The 21,764-nt window shown below is 45.6% G+C and overlaps 1 protein-coding gene across 1 annotated transcript in view; it reads right to left on the reverse strand.

The window, feature by feature from the left end:
- Window positions 1-5,128: 5,128 nt before the first annotated feature.
- Window positions 5,129-21,764, reverse strand: part of LOC144732337 (uncharacterized) — a 63,881-nt gene continuing 47,245 nt past the window's right edge. Inside the window, exon 9 of the mRNA XM_078613816.1 lies at window positions 5,129-5,670. Within this exon, the coding sequence (XP_078469942.1) occupies window positions 5,270-5,670 (401 nt within the window). The 3' untranslated portion in view covers window positions 5,129-5,269. The remainder of the gene's footprint in view (window positions 5,671-21,764) is intronic.

A 21,764-nucleotide genomic window follows, 5' to 3' on the forward strand; every position in this document is an offset into this window, starting at 1 on the left:
ATGGGGGCTTTGCATGTGTATTATTTGCACCTTAAATTATTCATCGTACAGTTGTTACACGCAGCGCTACATTTCAGTTGGAGCATCCATAACTGTCTGCTCTCATTGGGTCACTGGAACATATTTTGACGTTAACAAAAATAACGATGAATTACATTGACAAAGCGCCGTTCTACGGGAGGTTGGTTTTCTGAGGGTCGCGAGGGAACATTCCGTCAATAATGAAACCCAGTTCACGTGATGGATTCCGCATATTGCGAGCGCAGGGATCCAGTGTAAAAATATATTTGAAAACAAACAGAAAATGTTTCATTTAATACATCGCCGTCACGCACTCGTGCCAATTTCAACCTCACAATTAATGATGGGAGCCACAGACAAGCGAGAAGCCGGCCCCACCAAGGATTGCCCGAGCTCTGCAGTCCTCTATATATATGCACGTATAAAGATGCTTTCAGCCAAGAAATGTTAAGGTAATTATTCGTTGCTATATTCAGTTCGGCTCTATCGAGGACGCGGCAAACCTGAGACCAGACTGAAAAATCCTGACGTGGAATTTGAAAGCTTTCATATCTTAGGTTTTTTCGGTAAAGTCACGTAGGTAAAAAATTAAAATTAATAAAAGTAAAATAAAAATAAAATAAAAATCACGACGTTTCGGAGGCGACACAAGCTTCCGTCTTCAGGTGGAACAGTCACAGCACGATTGCTGGTATCAAGTGAGAGTCACTTGATACAGCTATTTTATTTTACTTTTATTAATTTTATTTTTTTACCTATGTGACTTTACCGAACAAATCGAAGAATATGAATCCTTGCAGTCACGAAAGCTTCAAATCTAGAATTTGAAAGCTTCTTTAACGGCGGAGCCACCGAGCCCTCTGGCGGCGCTAGGCCCAAGCAAACCAAGCAAACGCTCAGGGCCCCACGTGGGTCCAAGGGACTTCAGATTCATGAAAAGAAAAAAATGTATAGATACACATCGGCTCAAAATTCTAATGGGGAGCGGTTGTCATAGTGGTTAGCATTCCACACAACGAACCTGGCCACCGGAGTTCTCAAGCCTAGCGAACCGATAGCCTAAATCTGGTCACCAGTGATTTGCATAACCATCGACTGCACAGTCCCATAGACTCGCACAGTCTCATAGACTCCACAATCTCATAGACTCGCACAATCCCATAGACTCGCACAGTCCCATAGATTTACAGAATGCGTGGGGGGTGGGTGGGGCAAGTGCTGTTAGCGTGTGGCACCTATGAAGTCTGACACAGCGCACGAGGCAGCGGTTTGGCCAGCATAACCCCGGCCGCCTTTGTCTCCCCAAGCGCTGAAGCTTATACACACTGCACCAGGTACTGATGTTTGCTATGATTGGGAATCATTTCAGTTTCAGTTTCATTTATTAGGTATAGCCCTGTGAGCCATTCTTGCTCTTGAATCGGGTGCAACCGCAACAAGCAAAAAACAAAAACATAAACAAGAAAACATATTAAAGTGACTATGGGCATAAATGTCACGGGGGGAAAAAACGACGTGATTAACATCGTCAATTTCTCATGGAGGTTCTCACTGAGGGTGTGCACCGGCACACTTCACCGTCCCAACACCGCCAAGCGGCAAACGCGGCACCCAGGTGCACGGTTTGGGTTGCCACCTTTAGAGGGGCAAAATAACCGGCACGTAACATTTGTCGCAAAAAAGACAATGCTTTGAGAGGGGGAAGGGAGCACACCCCCATGTGTGTGAGCGTTGACTGGCAGTGCTGTCTTATTATTATTCCTCGACCGACAGAAATTGGGCAACAAAGGAATTGAACGTCCCAGGGAACATAGATTTCACTGGGGAAAAGTGGGTCTTGTGGCAACACGAGTTTTGGTATATCGCTCGCTGTGCTCTGTTGCTGAAGCGGTGATACACCGACGCGTTGGTTCGTCGCGCGACGGGTTTGTCGATTGGCTGCGTCGGGTGGAGGAGGGTGCACGACACACACACAGCACACACACTTTTACTGACGCGGCTATCTAACCCCAAAGGTGAAATGCGACGTCTCCGCACGGTCGGTGCTCGCCCGATGGATGAATAAGATTGACGCGTTTAGATCCCACTTAAGATATCCAAAGAACAACCGAGGCCAAGGAATGTGCAGCGAATTGGAAACACGAACATCAGAAATACAATCACCCTCAAAGTGTTTGCCCTGTGTATATAGTGTCGAAGGTTGATTGCCCGTTGTACATGTGGCTCTGTTGTTATTGCTCTACGGCTCTACCTGTTACATGTATTTATATCACAAATGTATGTACAGTACTTAATGACAAACGTACGTTTTATTTTTCATTTTATATCGTGTTGCCATAATACGAATTGCTGTTTTAATATATTTGTTGTATCTCAATGAATGAAAAAAATATATATAATCGAATAATGGAAATATACGTTTTAAATTTGTATTTTACAATTTATATACTTTTCGTAACTACGACAGTTTGTTTTCTCTCCCCTGTACGGTATACTGTGTGTTTACAGTAATGTATGAAACAAAATATAATTAAAAAATAAAGGCATCTTACTCTCGGTACACAATTGAATTTCAGTTTGGAATTTATTGGGAATACAGTCTTCTGAGAATTGCTCCGCATACAATCGTACAAAGTCTACACGCATACGTTCACGTCGCATTGATATTGCATATACGTGACGGATAAGATCAAGCTCATGTGCACGAACAAGAATGATTGTAACATCACATGATCAAACTAAACTGTGTAAAACTATTTAAACTTAAAAAAATATGTATTTGACCAGGCAAGGCCCACATCTCTTTTTTTTTAGAAGCGACCTCGACACAAATGGTAGCTCAGGGAAGTGGCTTATTATCACGTGGAAATGTACAGCAGCCAAATACTCTAAACGCACGATTCTAAATGTGGAGGGAAAAACCAGAGGACCCGGAGAGAAAATCCACGCGACCACGGGGAGAGAGAGACACGCAAAACTCCAAATATACGGCAGGCGTCAGGGTCGGGATCGAACTCACGGCCTCCTGCGTACCCGGCGAGGTAGTGAACATCTCGCCACCACGGATCAAGAGGGAAGGCAACAAGCAATCGAGTGGCTTTCATCTAGCAGTGGATAGACGATGGCTCATTCATGACCGTGGTCAAAGCGTTGCTAAAATAACAGCAGTACATACTTTTAGGTTTTTTCGGTAAAGTCACGTAGGTAAAAAATATATTTAAAAATATAAATAAAATAATAATAAATGAAAATAAATCAATTAAATCACGACGTTTCGGAGGCAACACAGACGTAGATTTATTTTCATTTATTATTATTTTATTTCTATTATCATTTTTTATTTTATTTTTACCTACGTGACAGCAGTACAGTTTATTCAGCACATAAAAAAAATGCTTATATCATAATTTATAAGTGTTAGCAAAGAGATTCAATGAAAATAAATCGTAAAGACAGACGGGAATCCGTACGATGTACGTGCAAGTGCATGAAGTCGTATTCGACGGTAACGGAATTACACAGAGCAGTGTGATGCGCATCGAGACAATTTCATCTCCGTGACTAACGCACCTACGTTGGCCTGGAAATTCCGTTACCGTGCAATCTCCCAAATATATATATACACTCAGTATAGGCAAAGGATGTTCAACATTGTACTGCTATCTTTATAGATCGGTACATTATTATTCATACAGCAGGCATGATTCTTTTACCAAGCAAACAATTCTTACACCTTCAGATTTCTCACGTTAATTTCTTGCACATCACAGGAAATCAAGCTTACATCACTCACGCGCGCTATCGATAAAGCAACATTTGTTTTCATCAAATGTCCACGAAAGGCACGAAAGGTTCGTTTAATAAAAAAAACCGCGTAGATGCATCGGGCTCCAAGGACTAAAGGCGCAGCCCTGCAAGTGCTTGGCTCGCGCCACCGCTGGTGCAAGTGGCCTCCGCTGGAGGGAGCTTTCGAGAGGCCCATTTCAAGGAACGTTTGGCCTACTCTTCATCTGCACTGGCCAGACGTCTCGGGGAAAGTATGAGTAACTCACACGACACACCAACAACAATGACATACATCCCCCTATAGCCTAATCAGACTGTTGGGGCAAGTGCTGTGAGTAGCACCTATGAAGGCGCACGAGGGGGTGGGTGGGCAGCACCACGCCCGGCCGCCTTTGTCTCCCCAGTTACGATGTATACACACCGCACCAGGTACTCATTTGAGGCTGAGTAGACTTAGGGGAGGCCCAGGACCGGTTGAGAAAATCGTCACTGGAGCGGGAATTGAACTCGGGGTCGCCGGGTTCATAGCGCAGCGCGCTAACCGCTACACCACCGCTCCCCACGACACACATACAAGCCCTACCGATCGACTAACCGTGGTGTCCTCCGTTAAAACCGCTGAGAGGTCATCAGCAAAGGAACGTGGGGGCGGGGGGGTAAGAGTTTGACAAACTTTCCGAATGCATCAACTGCTGCGCCAGATGCTTGAATGGAACCTTTGGCCTCTTTTAAGTCGAGCGCGCTGACCATTAACACCGCTGCGGCTCCAAGCACGTTGACGACATTTCGCGCTCGGATAAACAAACGTGGAAGAGACCAGCGCGGGCCGCTGTCCCGACACTGAGGGCCGTGCAAGGAGATTCCCGGAAATCTATAATAAAAAAACGACGAATTTTTATTTTTTTATTTTAGCAGGTAAGGCCCACTGAGCTATATGGCTCTTTTTCAGAAGCGATCTGGCGATCACAAATGAGTGCTCAACGAAGTGGCTGATCACGTGCAAATGTATAGAAGGCAAATACTCTAAATGTACGTTGGTTATAAGTGTGGAAGGAAAAAAACCGGACGACCCGGAGAAAAATCCACGCGAGCACAGGGAGAGACAGTGACACGCAAATTCCAAATATACAGCAGCAGGCGTCAGGGTCGGGATCGAACCCACGACTTCCTGCATACAAGGCGAGGGAGTTAACATCTCCTAGCCACCGTGATGATGATGATGAAAGAGACACGCAAACTCCAAATACAGCAGCAGGCGTCAGGATCGGGATCGAACCCACGACTTCCTGCATACCAGGCGAGTGAGTTAACATCTCCTAGCCACCGTGATCATGATGAGAGAGAGACACGCAAACTCCAAATACACAGCAGGCGTCAGGGTCGGGATCGAACCCACGCGCTCCTGCGTACCAGGCGAGTGAGTTAACATCTCCCTCCGCCATCATCTCTACGGCGGAGGGCTTCAAACGAGACCCGAGTCCGCGATCCCCAGCCGCCTCTGCAAGAGCGTGGCGGCTCTCCTCTGCCGCTGCGGCGTCTTCTCCTCCTTCTCACCCTCCGTGCCGGGCGTTCTGCTCGAGCCGTCCACGGTCGCGACCTCCTCGACGCGGCGCCGCGGCTCTTCCGCGAATATTCGCGCAGACAGCTTGGCCCGGCCCGACACGGGCTTGTGTCTCGCCGTGCCTTCGAGGGCCCGCCACAAATGCGGCGGGTGGATTTGATCGGCTTGCCGGGCACCACCGCCGCCGTCTCTTTCGTACGCGCCTCGGAAATCCGCGGCCGGTCTCGAGACACCGCCGGTGAGAAAGAGCCGTCCGAATCGTGGCGAGTTGTTGGTTATATTCTTCTTCTTCATTTCCGTGGCTTGAACGACAAGAGTTGTTAAACGAACGTTAGGCAAACATTTGTGTGCGTGTGTGTGATACCGCATTCATTGGCAGCGGTGCATTTAGGACAAATAACTAAAACTATTTAAAATCGACACGTCCGTAACAAGTGCTGTGAAGCGAAAAATGCGTACGCAATGGGCGACATTGCAGGAAATGGCCCTTTTTCTCTCTGTCATGATGAAGGGCCATTGCCTGAAACGTTGTATATTATTTATATTCTTTCTTTCATTTTTGGGGCAGTGATGTCGATCGTCGTTAAGCGCTTCAATATGCGCTCGGGAGAGGAGTACACTCTGTACTCTTAGTTTTTTCGGTAAAGTCACGTAGGTAAAAAATGAAATAAAAATTAATAAAAATAAAATAATAAAAATCACGACGTTTCGGAGGCAACACAAGTCTCCGTCATCAGGTGATACAGCAAATCTGTCTGTGACGGTCCCACCTGATGACGGAGACTTGTGTTGCCTCCGAAACGTCGTGATTTTTTATTATTTTATTTTTATTAATTTTTATTTCATTTTTTACCTACGTGACTTTACCGAAAAAACTAGGAGTATGAATCCTTTCAGCACGAAAGCTTCAGATCTAGAATTCCCTTGTACTGCATTGAAACAATGCAATACTGAATTGTACAGCATTGAACCATTCTTCTGCGTTGTACTGCAGCTCCGATTAGCGCGTTTGGCTATGTATGGTGCGAAAGAAGTTCAACATACACAGCAATTATGACGACTTCGTATTACCCTTCTGACCTCGTTTACACAGCAATGGGAAAGCAAAGCAAAAACATCGTTGACGAGCGTATCACACCCATCTCCAAGTACAAAGCCATTTAAATTGAACATTATATCTTTGCTAATCAAGAATAAGGGTCATTACTGTTAGGAAATTATATTTATTTATAGTTCTAATTAGTGATCATATCATTCCATCGGTGCGTGGTGTCTCATGGAGAAATGCACACACAAACAAACGCATCATAACAAGAACTAAGCGGAGTTCTTAACAATCAAATTAGTGTCAAAGCTTAGAAGTACACGTTATTATTGTCCTGTCCCTAAGGGCATCATAATAGTGCTTATTATGGAGGCTTCTGTGTAGGGTTTTTCACGGTTATGCTGATGCTGTGATGCTCTCCCCCGCGTGCTCGGGTAGTCCCGTCTCGTGTTTTTTGTTTTGTTTCGCCACGATGTCCGACGTTTCGTTCCGCGTGCTGGGAGCTTCTTCGGGAACTCAAGCTCGAGTTCGTGAACAAGCCGCCAGCAACGTGACGGAGTTACAACTCGAACAAGTCGCTCGCTCGCTACGTCACAATCACCTGCGTGTGTATGACGCAACAATTCATAATTTTCAACGGTTCGTAATTCGCCCCATTCTTATGTCAAGGTCACCACGAGGCGCTTTGTTATCCAGACGAGTAAAGTTTGGTAGTCGAGGCCAATGTTGCTTCGCGCTTTTACCCAATTATATTATATTGCACCTCGTTATTGACGAATGTGTTTAGTGTTTGTTTTTGTTGTTGTTGTTGTTGTTGCTGGTGCTCGTGGCACCACTGCCAACGGCGGTACCACCAACTCGTGTGTTTAATTTGATCCAATTAAGTAATTTACGGATACATTTTGTTTTACTTGGGACCGAAACGCTGGCACGCACGACCTAATATTTATTTTCAAATAAGGTGACGGGGGTTATTTACGACACACCGTGCAGCAGAGGGTGCGTGTGTCTCTGGTCAACACAGCGGCAGTATTTACCGGGGTGGCCTACAGCTCTCGAACTGTGAAGGGGCGCCCCTACCCAGCCAGGGCTTGGCGTCAATAAAGCGCCGTTCACACGGAAAATAACCTGACACTTAACAAACCCTTAAACAAAAAAATACCTTAACAGATAAAAAAAAACCCGGAACAAATAACATTTTATGAGAATTAAAAGGACTCCGAATTTATATTTAGACTGGAGGAATCCGATGTGCCATGAAGCTCTTTTTCACAGATGTCCAGCAGGGGCGAACCAGCGATTTACAACAAATAAGTAATATTTAAAAATACTTTTTAAAAAACACGCTTTAACGAAATGTACCGTACTCGTAATGGCAGAACTCCATGACTCCAGTAAGTGGCCGCGAAGCTTGCCATAACGTAAGGGGCCATGGTGATTTACAGTCAGCGTCAGTTAAGCGTGGACAATTAGACCCAAGCCGAAACATAACATATAAAAAATAATGTTTAAAAATATAGAATTTTTTTTATTTTTAATGAGAGAATACAGTATTGTCATCAGTATGACATAAGTATACCAAGTTTGCAGTCGATACCACATTGGTAAGTGGGTTAAAATTGAGTTACAAGATTTGAGGATATGACAACAACAAACAGACAGAGTGAGTTAATAGAAAGCGTGTAAAATGAAAAAGTTACACAAACAATGTCAAAGGCACAAACCCTACACAGACGGGGTACACACGTGAAACCAAATATGTTTTAAGACGGGACTTAGAAGACTCCGCTAAACTTGCTATCACCTTTCCCAAACCTCTCTCCTGCTTCGTGAATTCCCTGCCACCGAAGGGAGCAAGCAGAATCATCAATGGACTGCCACTTCAAGTGGAATTGCCAGCAACACTTGTCACCACATTCGCAATGTTCACGAGGAGGGTCAACAGAAGTGAGGCTCAATTCAGGTAAACAGAAAATAAATCATCTGGCAACAAAACTGACACCTTTTTTTACAAGGAGTCATGTTTGCATAGACCACAATACCTGCAGTCGTAATGCAAACAAAAAACATAACTCTGATAATGTATGCACTGTCCTTGAAGTTGATTGGTCCACACCCGAGACAGCTTTCCTTAGAGCCTAGTCTCACATGGTGTTGGACCAGATGACGCCAAAAGGCGCACAACTCAAAGACAATGCACCATCAGAGTATGAGAGCTCGGGTAAGCATTTACACCATTGGAACCTCATTTGCCAGTAGAAAAATACGATAATTGGTTTTTTACCCTTTCATCTGGCAACATTACGACTGCAGGTATTGTGGTCTATGCAAACATGACTCCTTGTAAAAAAGGTGTCAGTTTTGTTGCCAGATGAAAAGGTAAAAAAACAATTATCATATTTTTCTACTGGCAAATGAGGTTCTAATGGAGAAACTAAATCCTCTCTTTTATTCCCCTATTTAACATTGCCCGCTGAAACGAATTTGTTGCTTCTGCTAGCAAAAGGTAAATGCTGCTTTGGGTGTGCTTATTGTTTTACACGGCATCGATATTTGAAAAAATATGGATATCATATGTAGCCAACGTGCATAGTTGTATTAAATATGTTAAAGCCTATGCAACCGCACCACAATTTTCCTTTGAAGACATATGTCGATTGCAACACAAGCAATCATCATCAGGTGTGAAAACAACAGCAAGAAATGTTTGTGAAAACCACAGCAAGAATAATTTTTTTGTGAAAACCACAGCAAGAACATTTTCTTGCTGTGGTTTTCACACCTGATGATGATTGCTTGTGTTGCAATCGAAACGTCGTGAGAATTTTATTGTTTTATTTTTATTATTTTATTATTTCCCTTCTACGTGACTTTACCTAAATAACCAATAATATGAATCCCTGCAGTCACGAAAGCTTTAAATTGAGATTTGGGTAAGTTAGAGGTATCGAAGAAGCTTGGTGTTCTGTTCCGTGCCAAAGCCTCGTTCTTCACTTATGAAGTCTTCCGACTGCAGCTGTACAAAGTACAAGTTCGGCCTCAGCTGCAATCCTTCGGCTGCCACATCGGGGATGGAGCACCCCCAGTTCCCACGTCACTCTCCTTGGCATAACTCAACATCGTAGCAGCCAGGGTGACTGATGTTCCAGCACTCACCAATTCACTCCTATCACTCGCTCACCGCTGGTCAAGTCGTCTCCTCTTCATCACCGTGCTATCGCCACTACCACGGTTAAAAATACATACTCAAAAAATAAATAATAGAAATAATAATAGAAATAAAATAATAAATCACGACGTTTCGGAGGCAACACAAGTCTCCGTCATCAGGTGGGACCGTCACAGCTGACTTGTGTTGCCTCCGAAACGTCGTGATTTATTATTTTATTTATATTATTTCTATTATTTTTATTATTTACTTTTTGCTTATTTATTTTTTCCTACGTGACTTTACCGAAAAAAACTAAGAGTATGAATCCTTGCAGTCACGAAAGCTTCAAATCTAGAACTACCGCGGTTGTCGTGCCTGTGAACTGGACACATCGATTCCTCCACGCCGGTCACCGAAGACCTGACCTTCTCGTCTCATCCGCACCGCGTTCACCCACTACGAGTCACACCGGCCGCTTGTCTGTCTGCTTCTTCCCCGCTTAACCTCGGAATGAAGCCTCCCATCTATCCCTTTCTACAGGCGTCTCACAACAACTCTCGTTCAATTCCACGAACGATTCACACTCTCTCCTGTCCGGTTACAACTTTGACGGTGCTGTTTCTTGCCCGCCGTTTCGGTGCCTTTGGGCCCGACGAGAAGAAGCAAACCGTGCTTCAAATACCAACTTGCTCAACCGCAATGCAGTCGGCATGTGACGTGTGGGTGTTTTTTTATTATGCGAAACAAGTCAAGGTTGCTTCGTCAAAGGGTACTTTTTTTATTATCACAAACCCTTGCAGCCCTTACTTACATTTTAAGCCGCATGGGAAAATGCGCAAAACAAAACAAATGAAAAACCACCCCACTAACGTTCCTTTTATTGAACATTTAAGAATGTTAATATATAAAAAGCTGCATGGCTTGCTGGAATACGCTGCTAGCTAAACAACGACAAAAGCCCTTTCGTTGGCCCGAAGGAAACTTTGTCCGCACAAATCAACGGGAAGAGGGCCTTGATGCGTTTCTCTCATACTCGCTGGGCCAAGCAAAGATGGCAAGCAGGTCTAGCTGGTCACACACACACACTCACAGAACGATGGCAAGCAGGCCTCGCTGCTCACATACACACACACACAAACCCATTTAGCTGTTTTTTCCATCAGAGATTTATTGTAAATTTCAGTAACGGAACTCTTGAAAGCCCTAGAGATTTGGCAGTTTCAATAAACAATGGCATTCTGCACAGCCAAAGCTGTATTTACAGGAAACATTTGTCCTTATCCCGAATCATAAGTCAGGGCAGTGTTAATGAGGCATGGTGAGAGCATTAATAAGACGGAGCCAATACAGTCGGACACACATCGAGATGAGTAACGTCTCCCTATCCAAGACAAACAAAAGCACGACATCCATTATTATTATGATGATGATGCTTGTTTAACCAGAGACGCTTCACAACTCTTTTTTCAGGAGGATCCTGCCAAGTTTTCACAGCAGGGCGCAATGTTGCTGCTTCGTGTGATCCCAACTGAGTAATTGTCAGTGGCGCCACGGTGGTGAGATGTTAACTACCTCGCCTGGTATGCAGGAGATCGTGGGTTCAATCCCTACCCTGGTGCCTATATATTTGAAGTTTGCATATTCTCCCTGTGGTAGCGTGGATTTTTCTCCGGGTTCTGCTGTTTTTCCCTCCACATTTAGAAACACGTGTTTAGAGTTATTTGGCCGCTATACATTTGCACGTGATAAGACACTTCGTTGAGCTATCATTTGTGGCCAGGTCGCTTCTTAAAAAGCAGCTGTATAGCTCAATGGGCCTCGCCTGGTGAAATAAAAACAGTTAAAGTTTAAATAGTTGTACACAGTTTAGCTTGATCCTGTGATGTTGCAATCATTCATGCTCGTGCACTCGAGCTAACCTTATCCGTCACGTATATGCAATATCAATGCGACGTGAATGTATGCGTGTAGACTTTGTACGATTGCATGCGGAGCAATTCTCATAAGACTGTACTCAAAATAAATTCCAAACTGAAATTCAATTGTGTACCGAGAGAAAGATGCCTTTATATTTTAACTAGCTTTACAATCTGGCTTCGCCCGGGACTTTGATTCACCACGCCCGGCCGCCTTTGTCTCCCCAGTGGCGATGTTCACACACCACACCAGTTACTCGTTTGAGGCTGAGTCGACCTAGGGGAGGTCCAGGACCGGTTCAAATAATCGTCACCGGTGGTGGTCATGAGCAGGAATCAAACTCGGGTCGCCAGGTTCGTAGCGCAGCGCGAAAACCACTACACTACCACTACACTACCGCTACACTACCACTGCACTACCACTACACTACCGCTACACTACCACTGCACTACCACTACACTACCACTACACTACCGCTACACTACCGCTACACTACCACTGCACTACCGCTACACTACCGCTACACTACCACTGCACTACCACTGCACTACCGCTACACTACCACTGCACTACCACTGCACTACCACTACACTACCGCTACACTACCGCTACACTACCACTACACTACCGCTACACTACCACTGCACTACCACTACACTACCACTACACTACCACTGCACTACCACTGCACTACCGCTACACTACCACTGCACTACCACTACACTACCACTACACTACCGCTACACTACCGCTACACTACCGCTGCACTACCACTGCACTACCACTACACTACCACTACACTACCACTGCACTACCACTACACTACCACTACACTACCGCTACACTACCGCTACACTACCACTGCACTACCACTACACTACCACTACACTACCGCTACACTACCACTACACTACCACTGCACTACCGCTACACTACCGCTACACTACCGCTGCACTACCACTGCACTACCGCTACACTACCACTGCACTACCGCTGCACTACCGCTACACTACCGCTACACTACCGCTGCACTACCGCTACACTACCGCTACACTACCGCTGCACTACCACTGCACTACCGCTACACTACCACTGCACTACCACTACACTACCGCTACACTACCGCTGCACTACCACTGCACTACCGCTACACTACCGCTACACTACCGCTACACTACCGCTACACTACCACTGCACTACCACTACACTACCACTACACTACCACTGCACTACCACTACACTACCACTACACTACCACTGCACTACCACTACACTACCGCTACACTACCGCTACACTACCGCTGCACTACCGCTGCACTACCACTGCACTACCACTGCACTACCGCTACACTACCGCTACACTACCGCTGCACTACCACTACACTACCACTACACTACCACTGCACTACCACTGCACTACCACTACACTACCACTACACTACCGCTACACTACCGCTACACTACCACTACACTACCACTACACTACCGCTCCCCCCACACACACACACGCGCGCGCGTCCAACTTTCAGGGTGCGTACGGCAGTAAACGACTGAAATAATAAAGCGAAGAACGCCTTAGACCTGCAACACATTTGTATTTCACTTTACCCTCAGAGGGTTGGGGGGGGGTGACATCAGCACGCACACTCCGTTACGTTTGAGCATACGGGTCACATGACAGGTGCGACGTCACAGCTCACTTGCTGTGCAAAATATATGCATTATTGCGCCCCCCCCCCCCCAAAACCAAATACGAAAGTGTATTATTATAATTTTTGCATGGTGTACAGTCTGGAAAGCACCCACATGGCAAATTTCAAGTTTGTTGCATGTCGGGAAGTACGCTAAACATTTTGAACAGACACACATAATCACAAATTTCCCTTTCATATATAGATCATACTTTCGATTTAAAGCTTTCGTGACTGCAGGGATTCATCTTCTTGGTTCTTTCGGTAAAGTCACGTAGAAGGGAAATAATAAAATAATAAAAATAAAACATAATAAAATAATGATCACGACGACGTTTCGGCCACAACGCAAGCAGCCGTCCTCAGGTGAAGAACAGGTCTGTCGGAAAGACAGCGTCTGACGCTAATAAATAATTATTTTATTTTATTATTATTTTATTATTTCCCTTCTACGTGACTTTACCGAAAGAACCAAGAAGATTATACTTTGTTTCATACATTACTATAAACACACAGTATACCATACAGGGGAGACAAAAACGGCTATATAGCTGAGTGGACATTGCCTACTAAAATTAAATAATAAAAAGTTGTCGTTTAGTGTGCAGGTAATGCTTCAGCATTGGGATGTTTGGAAAACTCCCGTTACATTGTGTGGGGTATTTTGTTCATCTTTATCCCTGGGATCAAACCAGAAAAGCCAGAGGAAGCCACCCGAGTCAGAGATCTAACCCAGCAGTGTCTTGCCATGAGGCACAAGTCTTAACACCGCAACACCATGCCCGTCCATGCATTATAGACACGCATGATACAGGGCGGTCCAGATGTCTTATGACCCCAATTAATTGACCCCTAACATTAATTTCTGCTTTCAATAAAACTTTCTTAGAAATCTTACTTTGAAGCTTTCGTGACTGCAGGAATCTATATTCTTTGGTTATTTCGGTAATGTCACGTAGGTGACTTTACCGAAATAACCCAACAGTATTACTTAGAAATGTTTTAATATAATGAAATTGGAATCACAAGACATCTGGACCACCCTGTTATTGCATGCACATTGTGATTAAGAGGACTAATCCAGAGCCGCTCCCTTTCCTCCGTTAAACACTGCGGGCTCAGATTCACATCTTGATGTATTGGCCGAAACTCCTCGCCTTGGCAATTAGCCTCACTGCTGGTCATGAACACATCAACATCGCGTGGAGTTTTATTTGTGTTGCCAGCGCTCAGAAAAGAAAAGCAACAAATGCCAACGAGTGAATTTGTCCTGTAAATTTAGGCAGTAAGTTGTATACAGAACAACATGGTGTCTACATTCCTTGTTTGAATGATGTCTCCCGCTCAAGCAAGTGATGGTAACCTCCTGCTCACCAGCGAGTGGTCAGTGTCTCCAGGTTGTGTAGACTACAAAGTCCGCCTGAGTTTCCAATCTCAGGTGATGGTAACCTCCTGCACACCACGAGTGGTCAGTGGCTCCAGGTTGTGTAGACTACAAAGTCCGCCTGAGTTTCCAATCTCAGGTGATGGTGACCTCCTGCACACCACGAGTGGTCAGTGGCTCCAGGTTGTGTAGACTACAAAGTCCGCCTGAGTTTCTTAATCTCAGGTGATGGTGACCTCCTGCACACCACGAGTGGTCAGTGACTCCAGGTTGTGTAGACTACAAAGTCCGCCTGAGTTTCTTAATCTCAGGTGATGGTGACCTCCTGCCCACCAAGCGAGTCGTTAGTGTCTCCAGGTTGTGTAGACTACAAAGTCCGCCTGAGTTTCCAATCTCAGGTGATGGTGACCTTCTGCTCACCAGCGAGTGGTCAGTGTCTCCAGGTTGTGTAGACTTCAAAGTCCGCCTGAGTTTCCAATCTCAGATGATGGTGACCCCCTGCCCACCAAGCGAGTGGTCAGTGTCTCCAGGTTGTGTAGACTTCAAAGTCCGCCTGAGTTTCCAATCTCAGATGATGGTGACCTCCTGCACACCACGAGTGGTCAGTGGCTCCAGGTTGTGTAGACTACAAAGTCCGCCTGAGTTTCTTAATCTCAGGTGATGGTGACCTCCTGCTCACCAGCGAGTGGTCAGTGTCTCCATGTTTTGTAGACTACAAAGTCCCCCTGAGTTTCCAATCTCAGGTGATGGTGACCTCCTGCTCACCAAGCGAGTGGTTAGTGTCTCCAGGTTGTGTAGACTACAAAGTCCCCCTGAGTTTCTTAGTCTCAGGTGATGGTGACCTCATGCCCACCAAGCGAGTGGTCAGTGTCTCCAGGTTGTGTAGTAGACTTCAAAGTCCCCCTGAGTTTCCAATCTCAGGTGATGGTGACCTCCTGCCCACCAAGCGAGTGGTGAGTGTCTCCAGGTTGGGCAGACTACAAAGTCCGCCTGAGTTTCCAATCTCAGATGATGGTGACCTCCTGCTCACCAAGCGAGTCGTTAGTGTCTCCAGGTTGTGTAGACTACAAAGTCCGCCTGAGTTTCCAATCTCAGGTGATGGTGACCTTCTGCCCACCAAGCGAGTGGTCAGTGTCTCCAGGTTGTGTAGACTTCAAAGTCCGCCTGAGTTTCCAATCTCAGATGATGGTGACCCCCTGCCCACCAAGCAAGTGGTCAGTGTCTCCAGGTTGTGTAGACTTCAAAGTCCGCCTGAGTTTCCAATCTCAGATGATGGTGACCTCCTGCCCACCAAGCAAGTGGTCAGTGTCTCCAGGTTGTGTAGACTTCAAAGTCCGCCTGAGTTTCTTAGTCTCAGGTGATGGTGACCTCCTGCCCACCAGCGAGTGGTTAGTGGCCCCAGGTTGTGTAGACTACAAAGTCCGCCTAAGTTTCCAATCTCAGGTGATGGTGACCTCCTGCCCACCAAGCGAGTGGTTAGTGGCCCCAGGTTGTGTAGACTTCAAAGTCTGCCTGAGTTTCCAATCTCAGGTGATGGTGACCTCCTGCCCACCAAGCGAGTCGTCAGTGTCTCCAGGTTGGGTAGACTACAAAGTCCGCCTGAGTTTCCAATCTCAGGTGATGGTGACCTCCTGCTCACCAAGCGAGTCGTTAGTGTCTCCAGGTTGGGTAGACTACAAAGTCCGCCTGAGTTTCTTAGTCTCAGGTGATGGAACTCGTGCAGGTGAACTGATTGATACTTGCACCACGCCTGACAGCGTGTGTGGTGGCGGTGGTGCTTTGCCAGTGCGTCTTGTTGGTGTGCACCAGTCGATGGGTCTATGTCAGGAGTCGACAACCTGCGGCTCCAGAGCCGCACGTGGCTCTTTGGCTGCCCCCTTGCGGCTCTTTGGCTGCCCCCTTGCGGGCAGCCGTTTTTTTAAAGAAAAAAAATATAATCTTAAACGTAATTTAACGCAATGATCATAAGCAATATATTGAATGGCAGGGAATGAGTCACTATGGAATGTCTTGGTGATAACAAAATGTACTTTCAAACTGTATTGTTAATGAATAACTAAGGTGGAAAATAACTAAATTAACGCAGTTTATTCCATCACCTATTTGGTTTAAGTCAGAATGTCTTGTTGTTGTTGTCATCTGCTGTATCCCCGCTGTGTCCGTGTTTTGTACGAGTGGCTCTCTCTCTGCGTATGATGCGGCTCTCGAACTAATTTGGTCAAATACAACAGCAAAAAAATGCCTCATCTTCTTCTTTGAAAAGTTGTCGACCCCTGGACTCTGAGGCGCAAATTACTGAGCATGAAGACACTGGCAGCACATTCTGGTTTCTAAATACCTCCTGCACTTCCAGATTTGAAGCTTTCGTGACTGCAAGGATTCATATTCTTAGGTTTTTTTCAGTAAAGTCACGTAGGTAAAAAATTAAAATTAAAAAAGTCAAATGAAAAATAAAATACAAATCACGACGTTTCGGAGGCAACACAAGCTTCCGTCTTCAGGTGGAATCGTCACAGCACGATTGCTGTATCAAGTAAGATACAGCAATCGTCTTCAGGTGGAACCGTCACAGCACGATTGCTGTATCGATTGCTGTATCAAGTAAGATACATCAAGTAAGATACAGCAATCGTGCTGTGACGGTTCCACCTGAAGACGGAAGCTTGTGTTGCCTCCGAAACGTCGTGATTTTTATTTTATTTTTATTTTACTTTTATTAATTTAAATTGAAAATTTTTACCTACGTGACTTTACCGAATAAAACTAAGAATATACCTCCTGCACTGGTTATCAGCTGAGGCTGGAACACTTGAGATGGATGTTGTTGCTTCCTCAACCTGGAGCAACGAACCACCAAGTGATGTTCACAGCCCTGCCGAGACAGTGGTGGGAATTCCACATTCCTATGGCGGGGGACAGTTGATCTGTAGGACAACCACAAATGTTGAAGGAGGGATATGAAGGAATGAGTGACCTGGGATTTGAAGTTGTGAACTTCTGATTGCCATCCGTCGATAACCACTGTGCCACTCCATTGCACCATGACTACAATGTTACAGCCCGTTTTCAATCCAATGCTGGATGGTCTTCCCAGTGCTGCCCGTTTTGCGGGAATTGGCTGAAAATGCGTCATCACGCTGCTGGTTAAGGGCGGCCCCGTGGCATCGAGTGGCAGTCTGATTGTTGCAGAGGCTGCACGGTTCGAGTCCAGTAACTTCTCCCTGATGAATACTCTGGTTGTACACGATTAGGGTACCATAAGAAGACGGTATTCATAAAAAAGTAGGCCAAATTTGCTTACTATGCAACAACAACAAAATACCCGGAAATGACTCAGTTGGGATAACACCACCACTGCGAAAAATTGGCATGAGCATCCCGAAAGAGAGTCCTGAAGAGGGAAAGGCGGGGAGAGGGGTGCTCCAGGAACTGGGTTTGCTAGCTCCTTGGGTTGCCACCTGTCCCGGTTTTGTTTCAGGCAGCTTTCGCGATAAATCTGCAAGTCCACCCCGGGACATTACAATTCCCGTTTTTTGTTGTTGTAAGTTGTAATACACCACTCGCGACGATGCATTTACACGGACAATAGATCTTTCCGTCTCATGGTATTGTGATATTGTGTTCTTCTTCCTGTGATATATCGCAGAGTTGAGAAACCCCCTACTTGCTGCTGATATTAGCCATGGCTGGAAATCGAGGCTCAGAGTGTACAGTAGTTCACGTGAGTGAAGGACGATCATCACTGCACCACCGCTCTTTACCCGCGGCCCCTTCGTGCCCACAGTTCAAACAACACAGAGCAGAAAGGCAATGGCGTAACCGTGACATTTTCTGTATCGCTACAATTTGCTCTTAAATGTTGACATAATAGATCTCCCCAAATGTCAACGGGGTCTCAAATTAATTTATCAATGCACAAAGTGCATGATGAGCATTGATTCAAGGGGGGGGGGGGGGGGGAGATAATAGCTCACAACAGTTACAATTGAAATTGTCGCCCCAATTATCCAATGACTGCTGCCCGAGTGTATGCACGTGACTGGGTTAGGGGCTGTAATGTTATTACCATCCATTTATTTTTCAAACATTAAAGAAAATATTCTTTTGCTGTTTTTTTTATTCTTTAAATGTCATTTTAATGATCGTTGATGTATCTGAGTTGGCAACGAAGGTTTAATTTTTTTTTTTTCGGATTTAACAGGTATCTTGTGAAATGCACACAGAGTGAAGCGTTCGGTTACTTGGCGGCACATTGTCGCAGAAGGTCCTGGGTTCAATTCCCGACTCGTGGTGCCTTTCTAGGTTGAGTTTGTATGTTCTCCCCCAGTTCTGCATGGGTTTCCTCCAGGTTCTGGGAATTCCTGACATAGCTAAACACACAAACTGTGCAGTGCAATTTAACTGGCACTGGTCAAAGATACCACAATTTAATTCAAGTATCAATGATTTTTTGCTTACATTGAATGATAACGCTTCTCGTAAATTGAGGGACGCTATGAACCCATTACACACAGATCAATCAAAATCGATCATTACACATGATTCAGCATATGTATTTTGAGCTTAGAAATCGATAATAATTGATGAATCGATGCATCGTTCCACCACCAGCAGTCACTCGTAGCGAAAATGCATTTCTGATTGACAAAGACTCGAATCATAACCTTATTGCAGAGAACATTCTCAGAACATTTTGACAGCTCCATTATGAATATGTCTTCCATAATAGCCTACGTGTTAAAATGAATGTGTCTGTCTGTCCGAGGTCAACTTAAGCCTTTGTAGCTGGTGCAGCGAATACATATTAGCACTGGGGAGACAAAGGGAGCCCAGATGTGGTGCTAGCCACAACACCCCCTCCTGCTGTTGTTCTGGCCTTAATAGGTGCTTGCCAACAACACTTGCCCCAGTAGTCTATGTAGGCTTAAATGAGGGCCTATTTGTGCCTCATGTGTGCTCGCCTATCAGCTGGAATGCACCCGATCTCATCAATTCATGGCGAAAACTAAGCCGGTATGAGCCTGGAGAGTCATTTGATGGACAACCATCCAAATGAAAGGAGGTGCAACTTTAAGTGCGCACTCTGTAACAGCCTATGATCATATATCATACTGATAGACAGACGATCGTGATTCAATTATGATATCCTATACGTTACAGGTAATTGTAAATACACGGAGTGACCGACTCGTATAAGTATAATCATGTTCCAAATCATCAAATTACCTAAAGTGTGCCCGATTTCGCACAACTCCTAGCAGTTTTGAGACTGGGTCATACTTGGATATGTAACTCCCTCGCACAATATGTTATTTTAGGTTTTGGGGCTAAGCTGATGGGCTGGAGAAGACAATGCAGCAACATTCATCGTTGTACCGTACTTCTATGATCCCGCGTCTACGCTCCCTGCCTTCCATCAATCCGCGTTGACCAGCGTGGTGAAGTAGGGTCAAATATTCTCCACGACCCACACGTTGTGGCGGAGGTCTTTCATCGAGCAGTGGATTGACAACGAGGGGGCTGTGCACGCACAAAGGTGTGCCCGCACACGCAGTGCATCCACCGTCTTCACATCACGCAGCATCTATTGCGCGACACCGCCTGAATTAACACTTGAAAGCGGCAATTATTTTATTGGTATTAAAATACACTAATTGCCAGTATTCTTACCTCTTCCCCCCTTTAAGGCAAAACATGGGAAAATACACTGGCTTCAAAATGACCGTGTTTATTTAATGAATGTGATGTAAGCATTACAAATCAGCCGTTGCTATGGCCTCTGCGGGTTTACATGTTGAAAGCGGGCAGGGGGCGCGGGGGGAGGATAAACGGAGCTCCCAACAAAGCCACAACGGAGCCCCCTAAACAATGCCTTGAGAGACAGCTGAATCGGCCGTAATTGCAGGCTCCTGAATCAAAAACTTTGCTCTGCCGCAATTTTCGGGGATCAGTTGCACAATGGTGCATGCAATTACCCGGCCAACCGCCCGCCCGCCCGCAGCACTCGTGGCCCACTGTCACTCGACCACGCGTGCAATTTTTTCAAATGACGCACTTACGGAACATTATTTTTGAAATGTTTTTTTTTCTCTCTCTCTCTTAAAGGGCTCCTTCGCTACATCGCTGGGCGCAGAAGGTGGCCGTCCGGCAAAGGACCGCGGCGGTGGGCGATGGGGGGAGAGGAGAGCGCGGGAAACGATCGGCTAAAGGTCCGAAACGTCGGAACGATCAGTCAAATTCTGGGGCGACATCTGTGAAAAAGAGCTTCATAGCTCTTCGGATTCCTCCAGAATGAATACAGATTCTGATTCAGATTTGTGTCGTGTGACTGCTGCCGCCCCCCTTTGCTCAACACCGGGTGGTTATGGTCTAAACTGCCCACCGAGCTTTAATCATTGATATATTCAAGCCGGCGGGTACGCTGCGTCATTCCTCGTTAGCTCTTCTTGTCAAGATACAGAATCAAAATCTGTATTTGTACTGCAGGAGGAATCCGATGAAGCTCCTCACAGATGTTCAGCGGGTCGTGCGTCACACTCTGCCGATATCCGCGTACATAAACACGGTGGGTTTTTTTGTTTTGTTTTACCCCATATGCTTCCAAAAGAGAATTAAAGAAAAATAACAACTGTTGACACAGCCGAATGGCCAGGAAATGAGGATCTACCTTGATAATTCGATGCAGAAAGCATCGCATTCCTCGGTCGTGATTAGCCATGGCTTACCACGCAGAGGCCCTCCTGAACGAAAGGGAGATTTATATTTATATTCCACTTTTCGGGGGCAACTTTTTTTCTTTTCACGCCATCCCTTCCCAGTGCTTTCCCCGTGTCTATTACGCGGCGTTTGTGCAAAACGAACAAACAAGGCTTGCCAAATGAAAGTCAAATTGCCGTGTGGCACTCCACATATCATTGGCCAATTTGTGCGGTAATAGCATGTGGCATGCGGTGGCTATGGAGTGCAATGTCCCTCAAATTAACCGGTGGGATTGGAGAGACCTGCAGCCTTATCCTTTGTTTATGGCATCCTCTCTGCCTCTGCAAACTTTTGCCCGAAAACACCGCCGTAAAAACGGCTCCCACGAAAGCCAAATCAATTTCAATGGCTAAACGCAACGCGCCCTGTTCACATATCATATATCACACACACACGTATATATATCAGTGTGGTGGCGTAGTCACATAAATGTGTTTGAGTGCCGACCA

Source organism: Lampetra planeri, chromosome 42 (genome assembly GCF_965212315.1).
Source record: "Lampetra planeri chromosome 42, kcLamPlan1.2.h2, whole genome shotgun sequence".
In the NCBI taxonomy this organism is placed as follows: Eukaryota; Metazoa; Chordata; class Hyperoartia; order Petromyzontiformes; family Petromyzontidae; genus Lampetra; species Lampetra planeri.